The sequence below is a fragment of the Pseudopodoces humilis genome, chromosome 2 (assembly GCF_049639895.1).
Source record: "Pseudopodoces humilis isolate 2021_Gansu_Grassland_sample_001 chromosome 2, ASM4963989v1, whole genome shotgun sequence".
In the NCBI taxonomy this organism is placed as follows: Eukaryota; Metazoa; Chordata; class Aves; order Passeriformes; family Paridae; genus Pseudopodoces; species Pseudopodoces humilis.
This window is the reverse complement of record NC_142201.1, coordinates 60,767,572-60,786,770: the sequence shown is the minus strand read 5'-3', so window position 1 is coordinate 60,786,770 and position 19,199 is coordinate 60,767,572. Positions and strand designations below refer to the sequence as shown.

The 19,199-nt window shown below is 38.8% G+C and overlaps 1 protein-coding gene across 4 annotated transcripts in view; it reads left to right on the top strand.

The window, feature by feature from the left end:
- Positions 1-18,629, top strand: part of ZC3H13 (zinc finger CCCH-type containing 13) — a 46,987-nt gene extending 28,358 nt beyond the window's left edge. For 3 of the 4 annotated variants that reach the window (XM_005516373.3, XM_088051204.1, XM_014250207.2), the window contains 10 exons: positions 687-1,151; positions 2,119-2,301; positions 5,396-5,939; positions 6,628-6,731; positions 7,140-8,150; positions 9,160-9,666; positions 12,698-12,853; positions 13,502-13,702; positions 16,780-16,943; positions 17,524-18,629. In XM_005516373.3, the coding sequence (XP_005516430.1) occupies positions 687-1,151; positions 2,119-2,301; positions 5,396-5,939; positions 6,628-6,731; positions 7,140-8,150; positions 9,160-9,666; positions 12,698-12,853; positions 13,502-13,702; positions 16,780-16,943; positions 17,524-17,694 (3,506 nt within the window). In that variant the 3' untranslated portion in view covers positions 17,695-18,629. The remainder of the gene's footprint in view (positions 1-686; positions 1,152-2,118; positions 2,302-5,395; positions 5,940-6,627; positions 6,732-7,139; positions 8,151-9,159; positions 9,667-12,697; positions 12,854-13,501; positions 13,703-16,779; positions 16,944-17,523) is intronic. The other variant, XM_088051203.1, reaches the window with a different exon arrangement.
- Positions 18,630-19,199: the final 570 nt, after the last annotated feature.

Genomic DNA, 19,199 nt, shown 5'->3' with positions numbered 1-19,199 from the left:
TTTTCTGTGAGGTGCCCAAATCCAGTCCCCACTGATTGCTTTCTATTGTCTTTGTAATTGACATTTAAGCGAGGTGTGTGCAAAGAAACAGTCATTCCCTCTGTTTGGCTAGTATGTGATGAGCAAACATGCTGTTTGCCTCCAGAGATAGATTACAAAGAGGATATGTCAGCTCTATTTTAGACTGGCTGTAAACTTACCTTCCTGTGGCAGTATTATTAAAAATATGTAATAGAAAAACCCCAAAACAAATCAGACCCCCAAACTCAAACCAACAGATTTTAGCAGAGCATTGAGGCCTTAAAGGTGGTCTGAATATACCACAAATACTTTGGAAGTGTCTCTGTGTGCGTGTAGAAAATAAGAGGAATCTCTGATTGGAGGAGGAATGACCCTACCTTAAAAGCAGTGAAGTGCGCTTGCTCTGTAGGATGTTTGACATTTATTTTATTATACTTACCATGTTTTGAACAGGTTAATATCTGTAGAGATTCATATTCAGAATAAGATTTTTAAAACTTACTGAATGTATAAATGGATAGTCCAGCATGATCTTGTCCTAGTTATGTATTAATTCTGATTCACTAAATGTATTTTGAGTATGTTACTTTAGTGTTATTTGTGTGCTAAATGTTTGCCTTCTCTGATTAAGCCAGGTATATAACATTCTTTTGAAAATTTTACAGAAACAAGAGGGAAAAGAGAAAAAGAAAGAGAAACAAGAGATGATCGTGATTATGATCAAGAGCAGAGTACCTCCAGGGACCACAGGGATGACAGAGAGTCTCGTGATGGAAGAGATCGGAGGGACACAAGAGATACCAGAGATCGGCGGGAGCCACGGGAATCCAGAGATACTCGAGACTCCAGAGATGCCCGGGATTATAGCAGGGATACCAAAGACAGTCGTGACCAGAGAGACTCACGCTCCACACGAGACTCGCATGACTACAGAGACAGAGAGAGCCGTGATGCCCATAAAAAGGATGACCAGTATCAAGACGACTTGCGCAGCTATGGAAGATCCCATGGCAGAGAGGAGAGCTCTCGTGCTGAAGCAAGGAATGACTCCAGAAGTGACTCCAGAAATGAGAGCAGAAGTGATAGAACTGGCAGAAGTCGAGGCAGAGGTCCAGAGTTATCTGACAAAGGTATTGTATAATTAAAAAAATTAATGTGTCCCTATCGATGAAGATTGAATATTTGCATTCATACTACTTTGTTTGATATTTGATAGCAAGTACTGTCAAATAGTTCATGCTTTTAAAGCTGTGTTCAATTCTCTCATCATTAAATTAAAAGTTGTTGAAATTTATAGCACTTCTGTGTTCTCCATTCATTAAAGTGGCATAACATTGGTATTCTGCCATCCCATTTTAAAACAAAGCCTAACCCTTACATCACTCTGTTTAATATTTCTGCAACCCTAGGTTTTTCCATTGGCTACAAAAAACAGTAAGGGGCTGATGTGTAGTGGAAAATTCATAGTGGGTTGTGTGTCTCAATGCACTGGGCAGCGGGTTTCTTTTGCTCTTTCAAAAACCTGCATGTCTTAGGTGCCTGAAAACCATCTTTCACACACCCACCTCTCCCTGCCTCACCACCCTGCCCCATCCAATTTCCAAAAAGAATGACCTTAGACTAGTTTCTGAAGTCTGATGCATTAGTAATAATAATAATAGTAATAACTTTTAATAATCTGTAATTTATTTAGCTTTTTCAGGCTTTTTGTGATATTTTGACTAGGAAAATTACATACAGTTTTTACAGGGAGAATGATCTCCCTGCTTTCTCTTCCTGTTTTTGCTGCACTGTCTATTAGCTTATAGCCTAGTCAGAACAATTGTGAACTGGCTTTTGGACTGATATTTCTAGTCAAGAGACCTCATGCTATGACCAGAAGATGAGAATTTAGAAAGTCTTGATTTTTCAGTTTACAAATAATAACTTGACAGTTACAGTATGAAATTGGAGTTAAGTAGAGTTTGATGTTACAATCTTAAATCCACGAGCAGCTGATTCAAATTTATTAGATGTTAATACATCAGTTGGTATAAAATATCAGTGGATTTCCTTACATGTAGGAGCTCATGTTTTGTGTTGCTACATCTCCATTAGGAAGTCGGGGGACTAGAGGATCCCAGGTTGATGGTCACAGCAGTAGCGGGAACTACCACGACAGCTGGGAATCGAGGAGTAGCTACACTGATCGGGATCGCTATGACAGTCGGGATCAAGCAAGGGATTCCTCCTTTGAAAGAAGACATGGTGAACGGGATAGGCGTGACAACAGAGAGAGAGGTATTTTAATGTCTATTTTTGCTCATACATCTGTAGTCAAATGTACGAGTGTGTGTTTCCCTCCTTTTTCTACCTTGTTCTGCAGTGCTTCATAAATAGCTCATCTGACACCACACCCAACATTACTCCTGTTCTTGATAGAAGGTAACTTCTTTTGTACAATCATTCATTGGCATTGTATGCGTGAATGCCGTCACCTTTTCTCCAGCCCTATGGCTAGATGTTGGTATCTTCTGTGTTTATTCATACAGCTAGTATTTAAACAAACTAAGCTTCAAGGGATTTCATTATACAGCTTCATTGCAAAATGTTTTTGCTACCTCCTCCACTTCATGTTGAGCTTAGAGTCCATGTAAGCTTAGTCATGATTGCACTTTGTTACTGGTTCTGTTTGTCTGTATAGAAACATTATGCTTTTGTACTGTAAATTTCTTGAGTGTGTTTTGGGGAAGGCCTAAATTACACTGACAATTATGGACTGCTTGCTACTAAAGTAAGTGACAGTTTAAATTGATGTTTAATTCAAAAAATTATTGTCTGAGGAGTTTCATGGTGATGAGTGCTTTCCTATTGTCAGTAATAATTAGGTGGTGAGCATTGATACAGATACCAGTGATCATGAAAACAGCATGCAAGACTTACTTTGATGTAGTATGCAAGATGTCAGACTTCTGTACCAGAAAGTGTACTTGTGTTGGTTTGAAGGAATTTAGCTTACACTCTTACACTTAATACTCTTGTATTGCTCACCAATTAAAAGAGCAGGAGAAGTCAGGGAAGTGAAAATAGCATGAAAATTAAAAGAGGAGCTGTGAAGACTAAACATAAAATTACAGTAGGTTATTTTCTTTAGAAAATATTAGAGCTTTGATTTAGAGATGATAGATACATTCTAGCTGCTTTGTAATTTCAGTTTCTTGAAGAGATATTTTGTATGCCACTTGGAAAGATACTTTTTAGCCTATTGAGACAGATCTGTTGATGCTGCTTCTTGTGAAAGGCACAGCTTCAGATTCTCTCTCATCTTCAAGGCAGGATTTCAACAGACCTAAACTCCAGGTTTCCTTTTTCATGTCAGCTGAAAAATCCCAAGACTGAATGTGTGCTGGGGGTTGGCTTTTGCAGCCTAGCTTTCATCTCTTTCACCTCCTCAGCCCAAATAAATCCTACATATATATAATTTTGTGCCCTTCATATTCTAGCAAGTTCTTAATTTAGTAAGAAAAACAGCAAACATCCACCCCCAAAGAACCAAAACAAAACCCTAAACCAAGAAGAAACTTCGGAAAAAAAGCATGTAATCATAACAAAGTAAATTTCTAGGAGCAAAGTTGCTTTGAATGGGTTGTGTTTCCCTTTTGGGGGGAAAAATATAGAGCATGAATTCAGAATTTATTGTCTTCTTCCTTAAAAATTTAGATCACTTTTTGTAATAGTAAATGCTCAGAATTACAATTCAAGATAGTTTTCCTAATTAGACTATATAATATAGTTTTAGTATCTGTCATTCTGAGAAAAATTGAGATAGATTTTGGTTCTGTGATATGCAAGAAGTATGATTTTAAAATGCAAGCTTGCAAATTTGAGCCATCTTTATTCAACTAAGGCAAATACGGGAGTGTTCCAAACAGCCGCTGGAACAGCACTTCACAAAATGAAGTCACATAAGAAGTGCTGACTATCTGCATTTAATTGTCTAATACGCTTGCAGTATTTGATTCACGTAAGACTTTCATTTGGATGTTTTCTCACCAAAACTGACATAACAAATAGGAGTTAAAGAACTTATTTTTAAAATCTAATACTTGGTGTGCACAGTAAATCACGCTACAGTGTTGTAGGCCCCATTAAAAGAATGTGAAACCTGTTCACAGAAGTGATTGTGTGGATTGATGGTTTACCTTTTTAAAAAGGCAGAAGTGTCACTCAGCTTTGCTTTCGATTTTACATGGTAACAGGGGAGCACTAAATCATTGTTAATTCACTCAGAGATTAAAATTGATTAAACTGATGGAAATTCACATTTTATTGATTTAGTTCTGTCCAAACTGCCTGCTCACGCTTACTGAACGTTGTCTCAATTTACAGTGAAGTGCACTCAGATTAATGTGCTGAGAAATATCAACCTGTGTTCATGCCATTTTTTTCCTCTTTTGGGTAGTGTTTATATATATATATGTATATATTTTAGGAAAATAGTTTTATTGATTTGTTGTGGCTCAAATACTGCTAAACATGAGCATAGAAATTGCTATGAAGTAGTCAAAACTTAGAGAAATACTTAAAAAATATCCAAAATACAATGAAGAATATGTAGGTAAGTCTATGGAAAGTAAATATAATTGGATAAATCAGATTTTACTTTCCTTCTGATCAGTCATTTCACTAAACATGTTTAGTTTTCCCTCTGACTCTAATCCACTGTCTGAACAAAAAAAAGCTCAGATTCTAAACTGTAAGACTCTGCAGAGAACATAAATGAAAACTTCCGGTAGCTCTGCTTCCCCTAACTCATCTTTGCCCTATCTTGTAGATTTGGTTGTGTGTTTCTGTGCAGGGATCTCTTCTGTGATAAGACAGGCCATTATTTCTAATTTTGCAGAAACTTTTGCTCTGTGTTGTAAATATTTTGAGTCATTGTAAAGCACTTGACTCCTAATAGATTCAGGAAGTAAAATCTTTGTACAGAAGTCTTACCGTTTCTTAATGCATGCCATTCCCACCTTTTTAAGATCTTATATCAGATTTGGAATCACTGTGTAAAGCAGTTGTAATAGCTACATTGTGAGGCATACATTTGTCTTTTGAAGCCATTCAGAAAGGTCTGGTGGAAATAATAAAATTTTTTTGGCAACTTTTGGTTAAGTAGAGCAAAGCCCGCTTCCTAAATGTTGAAAAATTCTTTCAAAATTAGTTCTGCTTTTTGTCTTCCTTCCTCCCCAAAGGGAATATTCAAGTTTCTGCAGGGAGTTGCTTTTCATTTAATGCAAACCTAGATCTAGATTGTCAAGACAAAGGCTGTTTTTGTATTAGTGTAGCAGAAGCAGTGTATATCTGTTCAGCACTCAGTAATCAAACCCGCTTCTGTTTGCAGATCAGAGAGCAAGCTCACCGGTACGACACCAAGGACGGAGTGATGATCTCGAGCGGGATGAGAGGAGAGAGGAGCGAAGGGTCGATCGGTCTGATGACAGGAGAGACGAAAGGGCCCGGGAGAGAGAGCGGGAAAGGGAGAGGGACCGAGAGAGAGAAAGAGAAAGGGACCGGGAAAGAGAGAGGGAGAAAGAAAGAGAGTTGGAACGAGATCGTGCTCGGGAACGGGAGAGGGACCGTGAGCGGGACAAAGACAGGGACCGTGAGCGGGACCGAGACAGAGACCACGACAGGGAAAGGGAACGAGAGAGGGAGAGGGAGAAGGAGCGGGAGCGAGAGCGGGAGGAACGAGAAAGGGAGCGAGAACGAGAGAGAGATCGGGAGCGGGAGCGCGAAAGGGAGAGAGGTCGAGACCGAGACAAAGAAAGAGACCGCCAGAGAGATTGGGATGACAAAGAAAAAGGAAGGGAAGACCGCAGGGATAAGAGAGAAGATATTCGAGAAGAAAGAGGCTCAAGAGATGTCCACGAGGAAAGAAAATCCAAGTGAGTGGATCTAAATGTTACTTCAGTCAAAGAAAAAAATAAAAAAGACAGTCTTTTACTGTTGAATTTGGTAAGTCAGTAAACAGAGGAGTAGCTTAAAGAAGAGGACATCCTGTTTATGTATAGATAGGCTTGGTCTGGAGCTGTCTCCCCTGCATCTGTGTGGCACATGCTGCTTGCCCACAAATTGGTACTGTGCTGGTGAAGTTATTCCAGTGTTTTGTTCATGCTGAATCATAGAACTACTCATGAGCTAAGAATTGAGTTGGACAATGTAATTTTCCCTTTTATGTATGCTTGCATTGTCTTGCCTTTAATAATACAGTCATCAATGGAAACGTAGTAGAAAACTGTGGTATATTATAAAGTCTGAAATTCAAAGAGCAGCTATCTAGGTCAGGGTTTGTGACTTTGTTAATTAAATATCTTCGGAACATGCATTACCCTTTGCACTACCAAATTTCCTACACCAGAAGGCTACCAGTGAAGGTGTGAAAAATATCCCCATTATAGGCATTGTACTTTCTTTAAGTGCACCGCTGTTACTTGGAATGGCAACTTAGAAAACGACAGAGCTTCAAGACATCTTTAAATGTCTTCTGTATGAAGTGCTTAGACTTCAGGGATTGTATTGATGGTAAACACAAAGCATCCTGAAGAAATTTGGTGGTGCGTGTTCCTTTTTCAGGAAGCGCCACAGAAACGAAAGCAGTCCAAGCCCCCGTCAGTCACCCAAACGTCGCCGTGATCATTCTCCTGATAGTGATGCTTACAACAGTGGAGATGATAAAAGTAAGTAGGATTGGGCTTTCTTTGCAGCTGGACCCAGGTTATCCTCTGTCTATGGAAAATAACTTGCAATTTTAAATAGAAAAAACACAGGGAAAGTTTTGTAAGTGTTCCTCATATTTTTATGAGCACTACCATTTTTCTTCATCTTTTTTTGTCATTTATCTTCATTTTGTCACTATGTATTATGTCTGCCCGGTGATAGTGACTTCCACAGCTCCTGTTTAAGATGCATGTTTACCAAATTGGAAATTCTTTTGCTGCTGCAGCAGTAGAAAAACCTAAGTAATCTAACTGAAGTAATGGGTGATTTGTTTTAATGGACACTTTTTTTGGCATGCAGAAGACAGCAAATGCTCACACGTTCTCCTTCCTACACAGTAAAGGTACATCCTTTTTTTCATTTTGCAGATGAAAAGCACAGACTCCTGAGCCAGGTTGTGCGGCCACAGGAATCCCGGTCACTGAGCCCCTCTCACGTCACGGAGGAACGGCAGAGCCGCTGGAAAGAGGAAGAGCGAAAATCGGACAGAAAGGAAAGTTCCCGGCGCTATGAAGAACCAGAGTTTAAAGAGAGGGTTTCTTCAGCAGATAAACAAAGAGAGCAACCAGATGCTTCAGAAGGTTCCCGATCCAGGGTTCAGGAAAATCTTGGACACCGTCCTTCTGAAGAAGGAGATGCTTCTGATAGAATGCATGATGACAACAAGAAGAAGTCTAAGATACAGAAAAAGGCCACAAAGAAGAAGAAAGATGAAGACAGTGGGGTGGAAAGGTATGCTAATGAACCAGCAACTGAGGAAAGCCAGGTCTTTTCCCCTAAGAAGGGTCAAAAACGGAAAAATGTGGAGAAAAAACGAAAGAGATCCAAGGGTGATTCTGAAGTTTCTGATGAAGAAGTTGTTCCACATCATAAAAAGAAAAAAGGCCCAAGAACCCCTCCTGTAACTAAAGAAGAATTGGTTGAAGTACCACCTGAGAAAGCAGTGGCAGAGGTCCCCACAAAAAGAGAAGATACAACATTTAGTGACTGGTCAGATGAAGATGTTCCTGAACGTGGTGACATTGTTGTTCCAGAAAGAACCACTGAGGATTCCCATAGGAAGAGTCACAGGACGAGGACAGAAAAGGTGGAAGCACCTCATGTTACTATAGAGGATGGACCACACCGTAAGCCTGTGGACCAGAAGCGCAGCAGCAGCCTCGGTAGCAATCGGAGCCATGCCTCCAGCAGGCTTAGATCCCCCTCCAATGAGTCAGCACATCGCAGTGGGGATGATCAGACTGGGCGGAAGAGGATCCTGCACAGTAGCTCTAGGGACAGGGACAGGGACAGAGAGAAGAAAAGCTTAGAAATCACTGAAAGGAAGTCCCGAATTGATCAGTTGAAACGAGGAGAACCCAGTCGCAGCACATCTTCAGGTAATAAGATATATTTTAGTGAGATTGTCCTAGCGTTCTGTGTACAAGTCCCAGATGGTTCTTCATGGCTCTAATTAGTGTGACAGGAGAGGGAGGTGCTGTCTGACTTTCATTGTAAAACTAGAATGCATTAAGGTTCCTGCGAGTGCCAACCTATTTGAAAAGCTGATTCTCAGTGGGCAGGATTACCATTTTGTTTACACCAAACATTAAGTTGAATTTGGTTCATGCTGTCTGGAGAATAAAGTAATTTGTAGGACAGAAAAACCTCCTAGAGAAAATGCTTGTGGTAACAGAACATTGAGGTAGTTCTATCATCTAAATAATGTTCTTAAATTTATTGAATACATTTAATTCATTTAGTAATGTTAATTTTGGTATGGAAGTTCCTGAAATTATGCAAAATGAGGTAAATTTTTTATGGGTCTTGTTAGGCATACTTTTAATGCACATGGAAATCATCTTAATTGCAAATCAAAATAGCCACATTTTTTATGTGTTTAGTTGCTATGAGAAAACAATAGGTAAAATGTTTTAAAACTGAAACAGCATCAATACAAAAATACCTTCTTCCGAAAGCATTTTGGCTCTCTGTTCTCATGGTTAGATGCCTGAAATTATTTTTCTGTATTCATAATTTGTTAACTAAGGCATGCCTAGCTTTTAGAAGACATGTTATAAAATTTTTCAAGTGATTCTTTTTTCTTTTTTCCCCCCATGCCTAAATTTCTGAGTTAAGATTGTATACCTTCAGTTGATTTCTCGCATCAAAAAAAGTAGCTACTAAAATTATTTTTTGAAAGTGGGAAAAGTTATCTCATGTTTTTAAGTAAAGTTAAATCTTCTAAGGCAATCTGAAAGCATTATTAATTTAAAGAGGATGCTTTTGAGAAGTATATTTTCATACCCAGATCTTTAAAATGCTTTGGTCTAGTAAAATGGTATTACATTTATGTGTCATGGTCATGCTTGTATATATGTGTATATATATATATAATCTCTTATCCAGATCGTCAAGATTCAAGAAGCCACAGTTCAAGAAGAAGTTCCCCTGAGTCAGATCGTCAGGTTCATTCCAGATCCGGGTCCTTTGATAGCAGGGAAAGGCTTCAGGAGCGAGATCGACATGAACATGATCGAGAACGAGAGAGAGACAGGAGAGAGGGGAGACAGAGAGACTGGGACCGAGATGTGGACAAAGACTGGCCAAGGAGCCGGGAGCGAGAGAGACTCAGGGAGCGAGAGAGGGACAGGGAGAAAAGACGGGAGCTGGAGAGAGAGAGGGACCGACAGCTGCCTGATACTGCTGAAAGAGAGAGAGAGAGAACTCTTGACATCTCCTCTCAAAAGGAATCAAAGCACAATGAAACAAAACTGGACAGAGATCACGAAAAGGAGTTTGATGGTAATTGCCGGGACTCAGCAACTTCAGAGAAGGAAAAAACAGACAAAGATTTAGGACCTTTACAAGGCTTTGAAGATGGAAATGAGGCCGAAAAGGTAGAGAGTTTAGAAGGTGAGCTATTCTGGGAAAGAACCTGCAGTAACAAATATTTTTTTCTTTCTCTTCTAGCATAGTGCTGAACTGAGATATATTGGAATACTTTTTACTGAAAGGCTTATTGGCTTCAGCTTCTCTGCTGTAGAAGCAGACAATGAGAGAAATTTGATGAACATCTTCCTTTTTGTTAATTGTTAGTCCTGCTTCTTAATTTCTAGAGGAGTCTTGAGGCAAAAAAGCATAAATTATCTCAGATAATTTCACCAAAATGTAATGTTTCTGAACAGGCAGTTTACTAAAAGATAACACCAACATTTGATTGCCTTGTTTTATCATTGTAAGATCTATTTATTTTGGGAGTGACAGGTAATGAGCGAAAAAAAAAGACTGTGGACTTGCAGCTGTTTCTTGGGGTTTTTTTCTGCCAGAGCCCAATTATCATAGAACTGTTTGTTTGATTAGTAGGTGAAACATATGTATGACTTGGCACAGCAGTCCAAAAATAGCTTTCCTAAGGTGATCTTATAGATCTTTCCTGATTTAACCTTATCTGAGGCGATCTCAGTAGTATCAACTGAAAATGCAGTTTTGTTTTGCTGGTTCTATTGGTGCTGGGGGAAGTGTGCTTAGAATTGATAAAGTCAGTAAGGGGCAAACACTGACCAACTCCTTGCAGTTTGTCACATGCATTAGAAGCTTGAGCTTTACAATAATAGGGAGTTGGGAAGTGCTTTTGTATGAACAACATAAAAGAAACAAGAGTCCAAATCCAGAGTAGCTGGTGTATGTTATGGTTATGCTCATTGTGTTTGCCATTCTTAGTAAGAATTACCTGTATTGTTCATCGTTAATTTGGGCAGTTGAATTAAATGCTGTCTCAAGAGGGTGGTGAGGAATATTTAGTACTTGGGCCTCCTGCCTGATTACTCACAAAGTGGTCTTTAGAGTTAAGAGATCCTATGGAGAAGGTTTCATTTAAAGAGATTATCTGTGGAGTGGAAGCACTTGACAAAGATAGTATTTGAAGTGAGCATGGAAAAGTCTGCTTTTGCTACAATAAACGGAATTAACAATTTCTAAACTAGAGGAAAAGCATGGTGTGATAAATCTGAGAGTACCATGTGGGACCTTGAGAAAAGAAATGAAAGGCCATTCTTGGGTACATTACCTGTTTCCAAGAGGGCACCTGTAACCATATAAGCTGTGCATGTTAAATGTGTTCTTAGGTCTGGCCTTTCAGCGTACTTGTTTTAATGTATTTTGTCTGTTTTGCAAAGGTTATGTTATAAATTCTCTGCAGGTTATCATCTGTAGGGAGTTATGGTATGTTTAGGATTTCTTAATTATTTTAGGAAAATCTATTTCATAAAATATTAGATGGCATTCCATTTTATTAAGGCATACTCTATATTCTGTGGTTATTCTTTTCTAAGGTTTAGTATACTTCATTGTCTTTCATTACTTTGTAATTCCTCTTTACATTGCTTCATTCAGCTGATGAGAATGTTGAGTTTTTAATGCAGAATTAATGTAAAAGTACACTTACACATGAGTGGTAAAAGTCTAGAAATTATCAAACTTTTACTTAAAATTCAAAATATAAAGTAATTTGCATATTGAGAACTATGAATTGTATTATTTTAAATTTCGTAATACAGTACATTTTTAATGGATCCAGGCATGTAATACTGGTGAACTAGTGTGTCTGGTACATCAGTGTGGATGCAGCAGGTGGATTCTCATAGGCAGTGAATATTGAAAGTTGTAAGACATAAAATGAAATCTAGTGCAGATCACCTTATTCTTCTTTCTGAAAAGGAAAAGCTTGTTAGGGAACTAAGTACAGTTTCCAAATGTGATGATGTTAGGGAGGTATTTGGTATTTACTTGGGCAAATTACTGTTGCATGTTGTCTTAACAAAATATGTCAGGATATTATTGAATTATCTTAATGTTTTGAACCTTATGTGTTTGCTTTAGGAGTGGGCTTAAATAATGCCTGAGATGCTACATGCTTCCTCCAATACATTGCCAGATGGTCTGAGTAGTTTGTTTATGCTCTACTGGCTTGTGTTTTACTTGCTTTTTCCTTGCTGATTTTTAGGTTAATTGAGGTGACTACTTTTTCTTCCCCCTCAAAGGCACGCCAAAAAAAATCCCCAAAGAACAGGGAGCAAACTTATAATGAAAGCAGTTTCACTCTGGCTAAGGGAGCTGGAAGGTGTCAGAATAGTCATCCACAGCAGAAGATCCTTGTAAATTCTGTCCAGTTTGTGTGGCACAACTCATTGCTAACTACCCATGGTGGAGAGCCATAATAAAGCCTGAGTTTAGAGCAGTGGAATTTTTAAATGCTTGAGTCAGATCTTTCAGTCTCGGAGGCTGAGAGGATGTCCCTTTTGTGAACTGCAAAATTCAGTGTTTGAGTGTCTTGTGTTTGCAGCTCCTAAGGAATATGTTTCCAGATAAAGCATTCATATTTGAGTATGGAGGTAGTATGTGGATGGAAAGGAGGGTAATGACTAAAAGAAGTTTGGCATGGTTTTTCTAAAAGCTCTTCCTGTGACTGCTGCAAAGAGTTTATAATTCTGTACATAATAGTTTCATTAAGGGATACCTGTTACGTTTTTGTATTTTGGAGTTTTGTTACTTATTTTAGGACCTTTGGATTGAATCTTGATTTTAGATTAATGTGCTGAAGCATCTGAAAGACTTTGTGGCACTTAGATTTTCATGAACTTTTTATTATTTTAAACTGCACATATCAGATAATCAGCATGTTGTGAAATTTGCCTTCTCTGAGCAGTTTGACTAATACTACACCAAAAAATTGACCAGTGTATGTAAAATTCAGACTGCCACATTGTGTATGGGAGGAATAACTTCACTGTTTCTCTGGGTTAATACCAGTTTTTATGTTGAATATACTTGTTCCTAAAGGCTAACAGTTTGGTTTGCTAAACCTTTTTGTCTTCAGGCAGTGTACAGCATGTTTAGAAAACAAATAAGTCTGCTTTAAAGCTACAGTATGTATCTGTCTCTGTAGGAGGAGAGGATGAAACAAAGACTAATGATGTGCAGTCACTGGGGTCTGGTGCTGGAGAATACGAGCCAATCAGTGATGATGAACTGGATGAAATTCTGGCAGGTGATGCTGAAAAGCGTGAGGATCAACAGGAGGATGAGAAGATGCCTGGTAAAAGTATATCAAACCCCTTTGTGATTATTTGAATATAAAGATTAGATCAGTGTGCATATGATGCTGTTGTGATGTTGACAGTATTTCTGAATTAGGAGTGCAGTCTGTGAGCAGATTCTGTCTCTGCTTGAATTCTTTCCAAGTGCACTGGGAAGAATGGAATTGTCTAATTGTCCTAAGTTCAGTTGGGTAATCTGGGCTGTGTGAACTAGCTTTCTGAGCATTTAATTTGAATCCATCTTATCATGTTCAGTTGTACTGTGACTTTTCTGAATGCATAAGTAATATGTCCAAACGTGCTGCCTAAGCAGGATCTGAGAAACCTTTCACAAAGGGATTGCAATAAAAATAAAGCAGAATATTAGTCATGGGTTGAGTTTTTTAATCCATATAGCTTTTTATTTCTATTTCTTTTTGTATTTCTCCTGTTTTCTACCCATCTGAGTGAGTTTTGACATTCTCACCTGGAGGGTCCCAGAGGACTGCAGAACAATGTTCATGTAATATATATATATATATATATATATATATATATATATATATATTGCTTTCAGGAGACAGGCATGTGCACAACATGTGAAATTAATCAGCTGTGGTAAGGTAATCAGCTGTGGTGATGTGATAGCTCATTCTTTGTCAATGTTTTTGCAGATCCAGTGGATGTTATAGATGTAGACTGGTCCAGTCTTATGCCAAAGCAGCCAAAAGAACCACGTGAGCCTGGAGCAGCGCTCTTAAAATTCACACCAGGTGCTGTTATGCTGAGAGTTGGCATTTCCAAGCGGTTGGCAGGACCAGAGCTCTTCACCAAAATAAAAGAGACATGCCAGAGAGTGTTAGAAAAACCTAAAGGTAACTTCTGCAGGGATTAAACTGTCTTTTGTGTGTAATGAGAAAGTCCTTATGAAATGTGCGTTAGTTCATTATTTTAGGTTTCAAAGACCACAGAAAGTGTATAATGAGTATTGTGTGAAAATTACAGAAATGTGATACAATAGCGTGTTGGTCAGATTAGTATTTTGATTGCAGCAATGGTGAGGAGGTCTAGACTAATAAACAAAACAAAATTGCTTTTATCTTAGTGGAATATTCTTTTTGTGAGGCCATTCATGCTTTCCTAGCCTGACTTGTCTCTGTCTTAGAGAGCTAAATGTCTTTTCCAGTGAACTAGAAGTAGTATTTCAAGAAAGAAATAAAGATTTCTTATATTCATTCTAAGGATCCTTTCTAGAATTCATAGATAGGGGTTTTGGCTCAGAATGAAGGCACTAAGTGAAATATGTATATTATATCTCTACTAAAAATGGGAAATACAATAATTCACAGGTTTGGACATAGTGTATGTTGCAAGACATGCATGATAAATGGGATAGGCGTCAATTGTACTAGTACTGTTTACTACAGTTCTGAGTGTTAGCAGGGCTTTTCCATGAGAAAAAAAAATAATGATTTTTCTCTTTCACATCCCAGGAACCAGTTGACCTGCTTGTAACAACTTGCATGGTAGAATGGTTCTTTTGGGACTATGACACATTTGCTTTCTGTAAGACCTCTATGCAAATTATTGCAGGATCTGAACGTTAGAAAATTGTGGCTTACAAATAACAGTATCTGCAGAGCTCATGGGTTTTTTTACTCAGTAAATTCTAATTCTTAATTTAAAACAATACCTTTCACTTTACACTATTCTTGTTGTCTTGTTAACCTCACAGTCTCGGATAAGTGGGGGGAAAAAAAAAATCCTAAACTTCTTTTAGTTGTGCTAATCTCCATCAATATCGCTGTTTGCTTGAGCCATTTAAATTGTATAACTGTATTAACTGTGAGCTGTTACTATTGCTCCTATTTTATTTTTTTTTTTTGAGTCAAATAAAATACTGAGTTTTCCCTCAGTATACAAACTGATATAGTCAAGGTGTGAACTGTGTCTCTCTGCCTGTAAGCCTTAATTTTGCTGTATGCTTCAACAATTCTTACCAGGGATTCCTTGCAACAGCGACTGCACTGCAGGATCATTCCACCTGGGTGTTCAAAATGATACCTGAAATAATCTCAGCAATCCTTTCATCCTACCCTAGAAATAAAGTCCTTAGAGATAATAGGAGGCTCTCCAGCGCTGCCTCTGGACTGTCTTAAGTATACTTGGATTCAGCAGAACCTTGCTCTGGAGAGGATGGGGGATTTGAAGTGCCTCTCTTGGTTTCCCTTTGGTGTGTGTGTGCAATCTGTCAACATCAGTGTTCCAGCACTGCTAGTAAGCTTTCAAGTGTCTGCGCTTCCTCTGCAATCGGCCAGATGAGTGTTCTCTCTTATAGAGACTACACAGCCACAGCACATGTAGTCTAAAGAAAGACACAAATATGGTGCCCTGAAAACTGAATGGATCTGCGCTAGATGTGCTGTGTGTAACAGTGAAAAAGCAGCATTTTCACACTGAACTTCATGGTCGTATGATTTGTCTCCCTGTCTCTTATTCCTGAGGTTGGTGTTCCCATCTTTGTTCTTGTTGAGGAGCAAATTGAAATATTTCTGGTAATACTATTAAATGCATTAAGTAGGGAAATGATACCTGGTTTCAGGGTGTGCTTTTTAAATTATTTTTGCTTTGGAAACAAAAATCTGTAGTATGTGATGGTATTGAGATTTTTAGCTGACATACCCTCTATTATATGCAGTTGCTCCTCTAAGGATATGGACGTGCTTACTTGCCAGATATGCTCAGCAAGCATCTGGCACCTGAGAAGGCTCTGCAAGCTGTCTGTTTTACCTTTGAAGTGACCTTTTTGTGTCTTGTCACTTATTTCCATTTTTTGATTGTCCATTGAGGTTGTCTTTGACTTCGGTGCAGTTCCCTTTAACCTGCCCTTCGTTACATGTAACTTACTTGTTTCTTTTCACCTTATTTAAAAAGTAGTTTAAAAACTACCGAGTTTCATCCAAGTTCTGAGTGGTTTAAAAAATGCCTTTGTCCTCTTCTGTGTTCACACTGACAAACTGCTAGAGCAGTCTTTGCTTTTAAAAGTATTTTCCCCCAGGGTTATTCACATCTTGAATGAGGTGTTAAATTCGCTGCTGAACACGAGCTTTGCTATGTAGAGGCAGCTGGATTCGACTCAGCCACTCAGTACTTTTCCAGCTTTTTTTCTATTACATTATAATCTTCCCATTTATTGTAAATGGGCTGTAAATCAATGAGCTCTGGTCCAGCCCTGTGTGCTCTTTTTGTCTTTGCATTTCCTAGAAACATATGAATCTTGTTGCAGAACAAGAGTCACTTCAGGATCCATCTTTTCTAGAAGTGTTCTTTCTCCACACTGTTTCTTCTGGTAAATGTGTTGAAGGACTGGTCCTGTCACCTTGAGTTCTGTTAAATGTCTTAGGTGAGCCGGTAGGAAGGGGTGATCCATTGGCAGCTGCTGACTTGTTCTCCAGGTTCATCCACCACAAATGAAAAAAATTATTCTAGATAATTGTATTTCACTTCTTCATAGCCATACAAAAAAAGCGTTGACATTGGCACAGTTACCTGATGTCTTGCAAAGAAGTGAAACTTGGGCTACTTTATGATTAATGCAAGTGGTAAACAAACACCTTTTGTCCATCACACGTCTGACCATAAATCATACCCTGTCTTTTGTCCAAAGCTGTCACTTCATTTTTAGGCTTCCCAGTGATTGCTGTCTCAATATTGCTTTCCAGTGCTGAAACTAAATACAAGGATATCCATCCTTCCCTTTGAATGGTGAAGGATTTATTCATATGATTTTATAAACTGAAATACTCTTTTTATTATTTTTTTTCCAAACTTTGATATTGTTTAGAAAGCAGAAATACAAATAATAAAATGTTAAGAAAATTGATATGACTGTATGTTGCTGTTCAAAAATGCCATGTTTATATTGATCTCTGCAAATCTCACTTCTTTCTAGATGCAGAAAACCTTTTTGAACACGAGCTGGGAGCACTGAACATGGCTGCACTTCGGCGAAAAGAGGAGAGAGCCGGCCTTCTCAGCAATCTGGGTCCGTGCTGCAAAGCGCTGTGCTTCCGCAGGGATTCTGCAATTAGGAAGCAGCTCATGAAGAATGAAAAGGCAAGTGGTCTGCTTACAGTGCTGGGTCCAAGTGTGGGAACACATGCTCCTAAGCAGAGCTTTTCTCTCTTGGGAGATAATTTTTGTGTTTGTTGTTCTGAAGCAGATCTGATCCTTTAAATAATAAACTGAGTTTTATTTATAGAGGTTGTAGGGTGTTTATTTTTTATGTAAAATGAGAGATTAATTTAAGTTTGAGACTAGAGCTAGGTCCTGTTTCTTATAATTTTGGGGTTTAAATTCTGGAGATACATTTTCCATATTTAGAGAATACATAATAAAAATAATTAGGTAAAATATTCTTTCAAAGGTAATTGTTTAATAACTTTCCTGTTTAAGGTTCTGTGCGCTTTTGTAAGAATGGTAAGAATCCAAGTTAAAATAAAAACTTCTGCCGTAAGTTTTATGATTTTGTATGCTGGTACAAAAATCATAATTCTCCAAGTTTTTTCTAGTGGTATGATTAGTATGATTAAACCTCGAATTACTGAGAGTACTTGAGGTTAATTTCCCAGCTTGCATGTTAAAAGACATTGTTTTCAGTTCTTCCTTTTTTAAATTCCGTTTCCAATTTCAACAGGGTGCAACAAAACAAACTTACACAAATTCCGCAGCGATGGACAGCGACTTGTTACGGTTGAGTCTACGGTTATTCAAACGAAAGACTGTGTGCCAAGTTCCCGGGCAGGAAAAGACAGAGGACAACAAAATTCCGCAGCCAGCTCTCCAGCAGGAAGTGTGTGTGACTTGAGGAAATGGCTGCAGTGGCACTTCCTTGATTTTGAGTTGATTTCTCACTACCAGTGTGTTGGTGTTGCTGTTTAGAACTGGTGGTTGTAAAGCGGCTCTAGAACATGTAAGGAAATACTCCATTTGTACACAGTTAAGAATATTTGGTTTAGATGTGAATAGGAGTGAAAAATTAAGACTGCTGTGTGGGGGGTCTCTGCAATTTTTGTAATATTGAACCTTACACTGTAACATAAACCTGTTTTATGGTGCATCAAGTGTAATAATGTGAAGATGTCTGGGTTTAGCAGTTTATAACATCAGCTGATATTAAACTGAGGAAAACTGTCTGTGAATCTTTTTCCTGGCTATGAATGGGTATTTCTGCCACCACCTTGGTCCCTCAGTACACTTCTGAAATTTGTTAAATAGTTGTGAATCTGTTTGCCTCCTTTTTTCCAAATCCCTTTCTTATCACAGTAGCCTCTGGTGTGGATTTGGATCAAACTCTAATTCTTTTCCAACTTTAACATAGGTTTCCTTTAATGTAATTTCTGAATACAAAAATCTAGTCCAGTCAGTTAAGGCTCCCTTTCTTGTTAATTAAAGAGAAAATTTCTACAAAAAAACCCCAAAAACAAAAATACAAAAAAAAAAAACCACACAAACAAAAAAATCCCACTTGAAGAAATTATTACAGTTTTAGGTGTCTGTATTTGTGAGACTAACTGCATTTTGGAAATGCTGGCTCCTTTCAAAAAGGGCTAGCTAGTGCATGTTGAAAAACTCCTGCAGAACAGCGCAGTCATTCATTGCAGCCAGCAGGGCTTTGTGTGGGAACCTGCTTTTCAAACCCGATTTCCTTTTACAACAAGGTAATTCACCTGGTTGATCAAGGAAAGCTACTTGATGTAATCTTCTTGGATTTCAATAAAGCTTTTGATACGGTCTCTCAAATATCCTTCTGGACAAAAAGAATGTCCAGCACACAGCTGGATAGACACACCATGCAATGGGTGAGCAGCTGGCTCATGGGTCAGGTACACAGGGTTACAGTGAATGGGGTGACATCAGAGTGGTGACCTGTCACTAGTGGGGTTCCACAGAGCTCCATCCTCGGCCCTGTGCTCTTCATCACTGTCATTAAAGGCTAAGTAGGCTTGCCAGTGATACTAAATTAGGAGGAACTATTGATCCCCTGGAAGGCAGGGGGCCCTGAAGAGAGACCTCTATAAATTAGAGATGGGCAATTGCTACCCATGTGAGGTTCAACAAGGGCAAGTGCTGCATTCTGTTCCTGGGATGGGACAACTCCAGATGTATGTACTGACTGTGGAATGAGAGGTTGGAAAGGAGCCCCATGGAAAGGCACCTGAAGGTCCTGGTCAGTGACAGGTCAGCAGTGCCCTGGCAGCTGTGTCCTGGCTTATATTGGACACAGCATCGCCAGCCTGGCAAGGGAGGGGAGTGTCCTGCTCTGTTCTGCACTGCGGCACCTCGAGTCCTGTGTGCAGTTTGGGGTGCCAC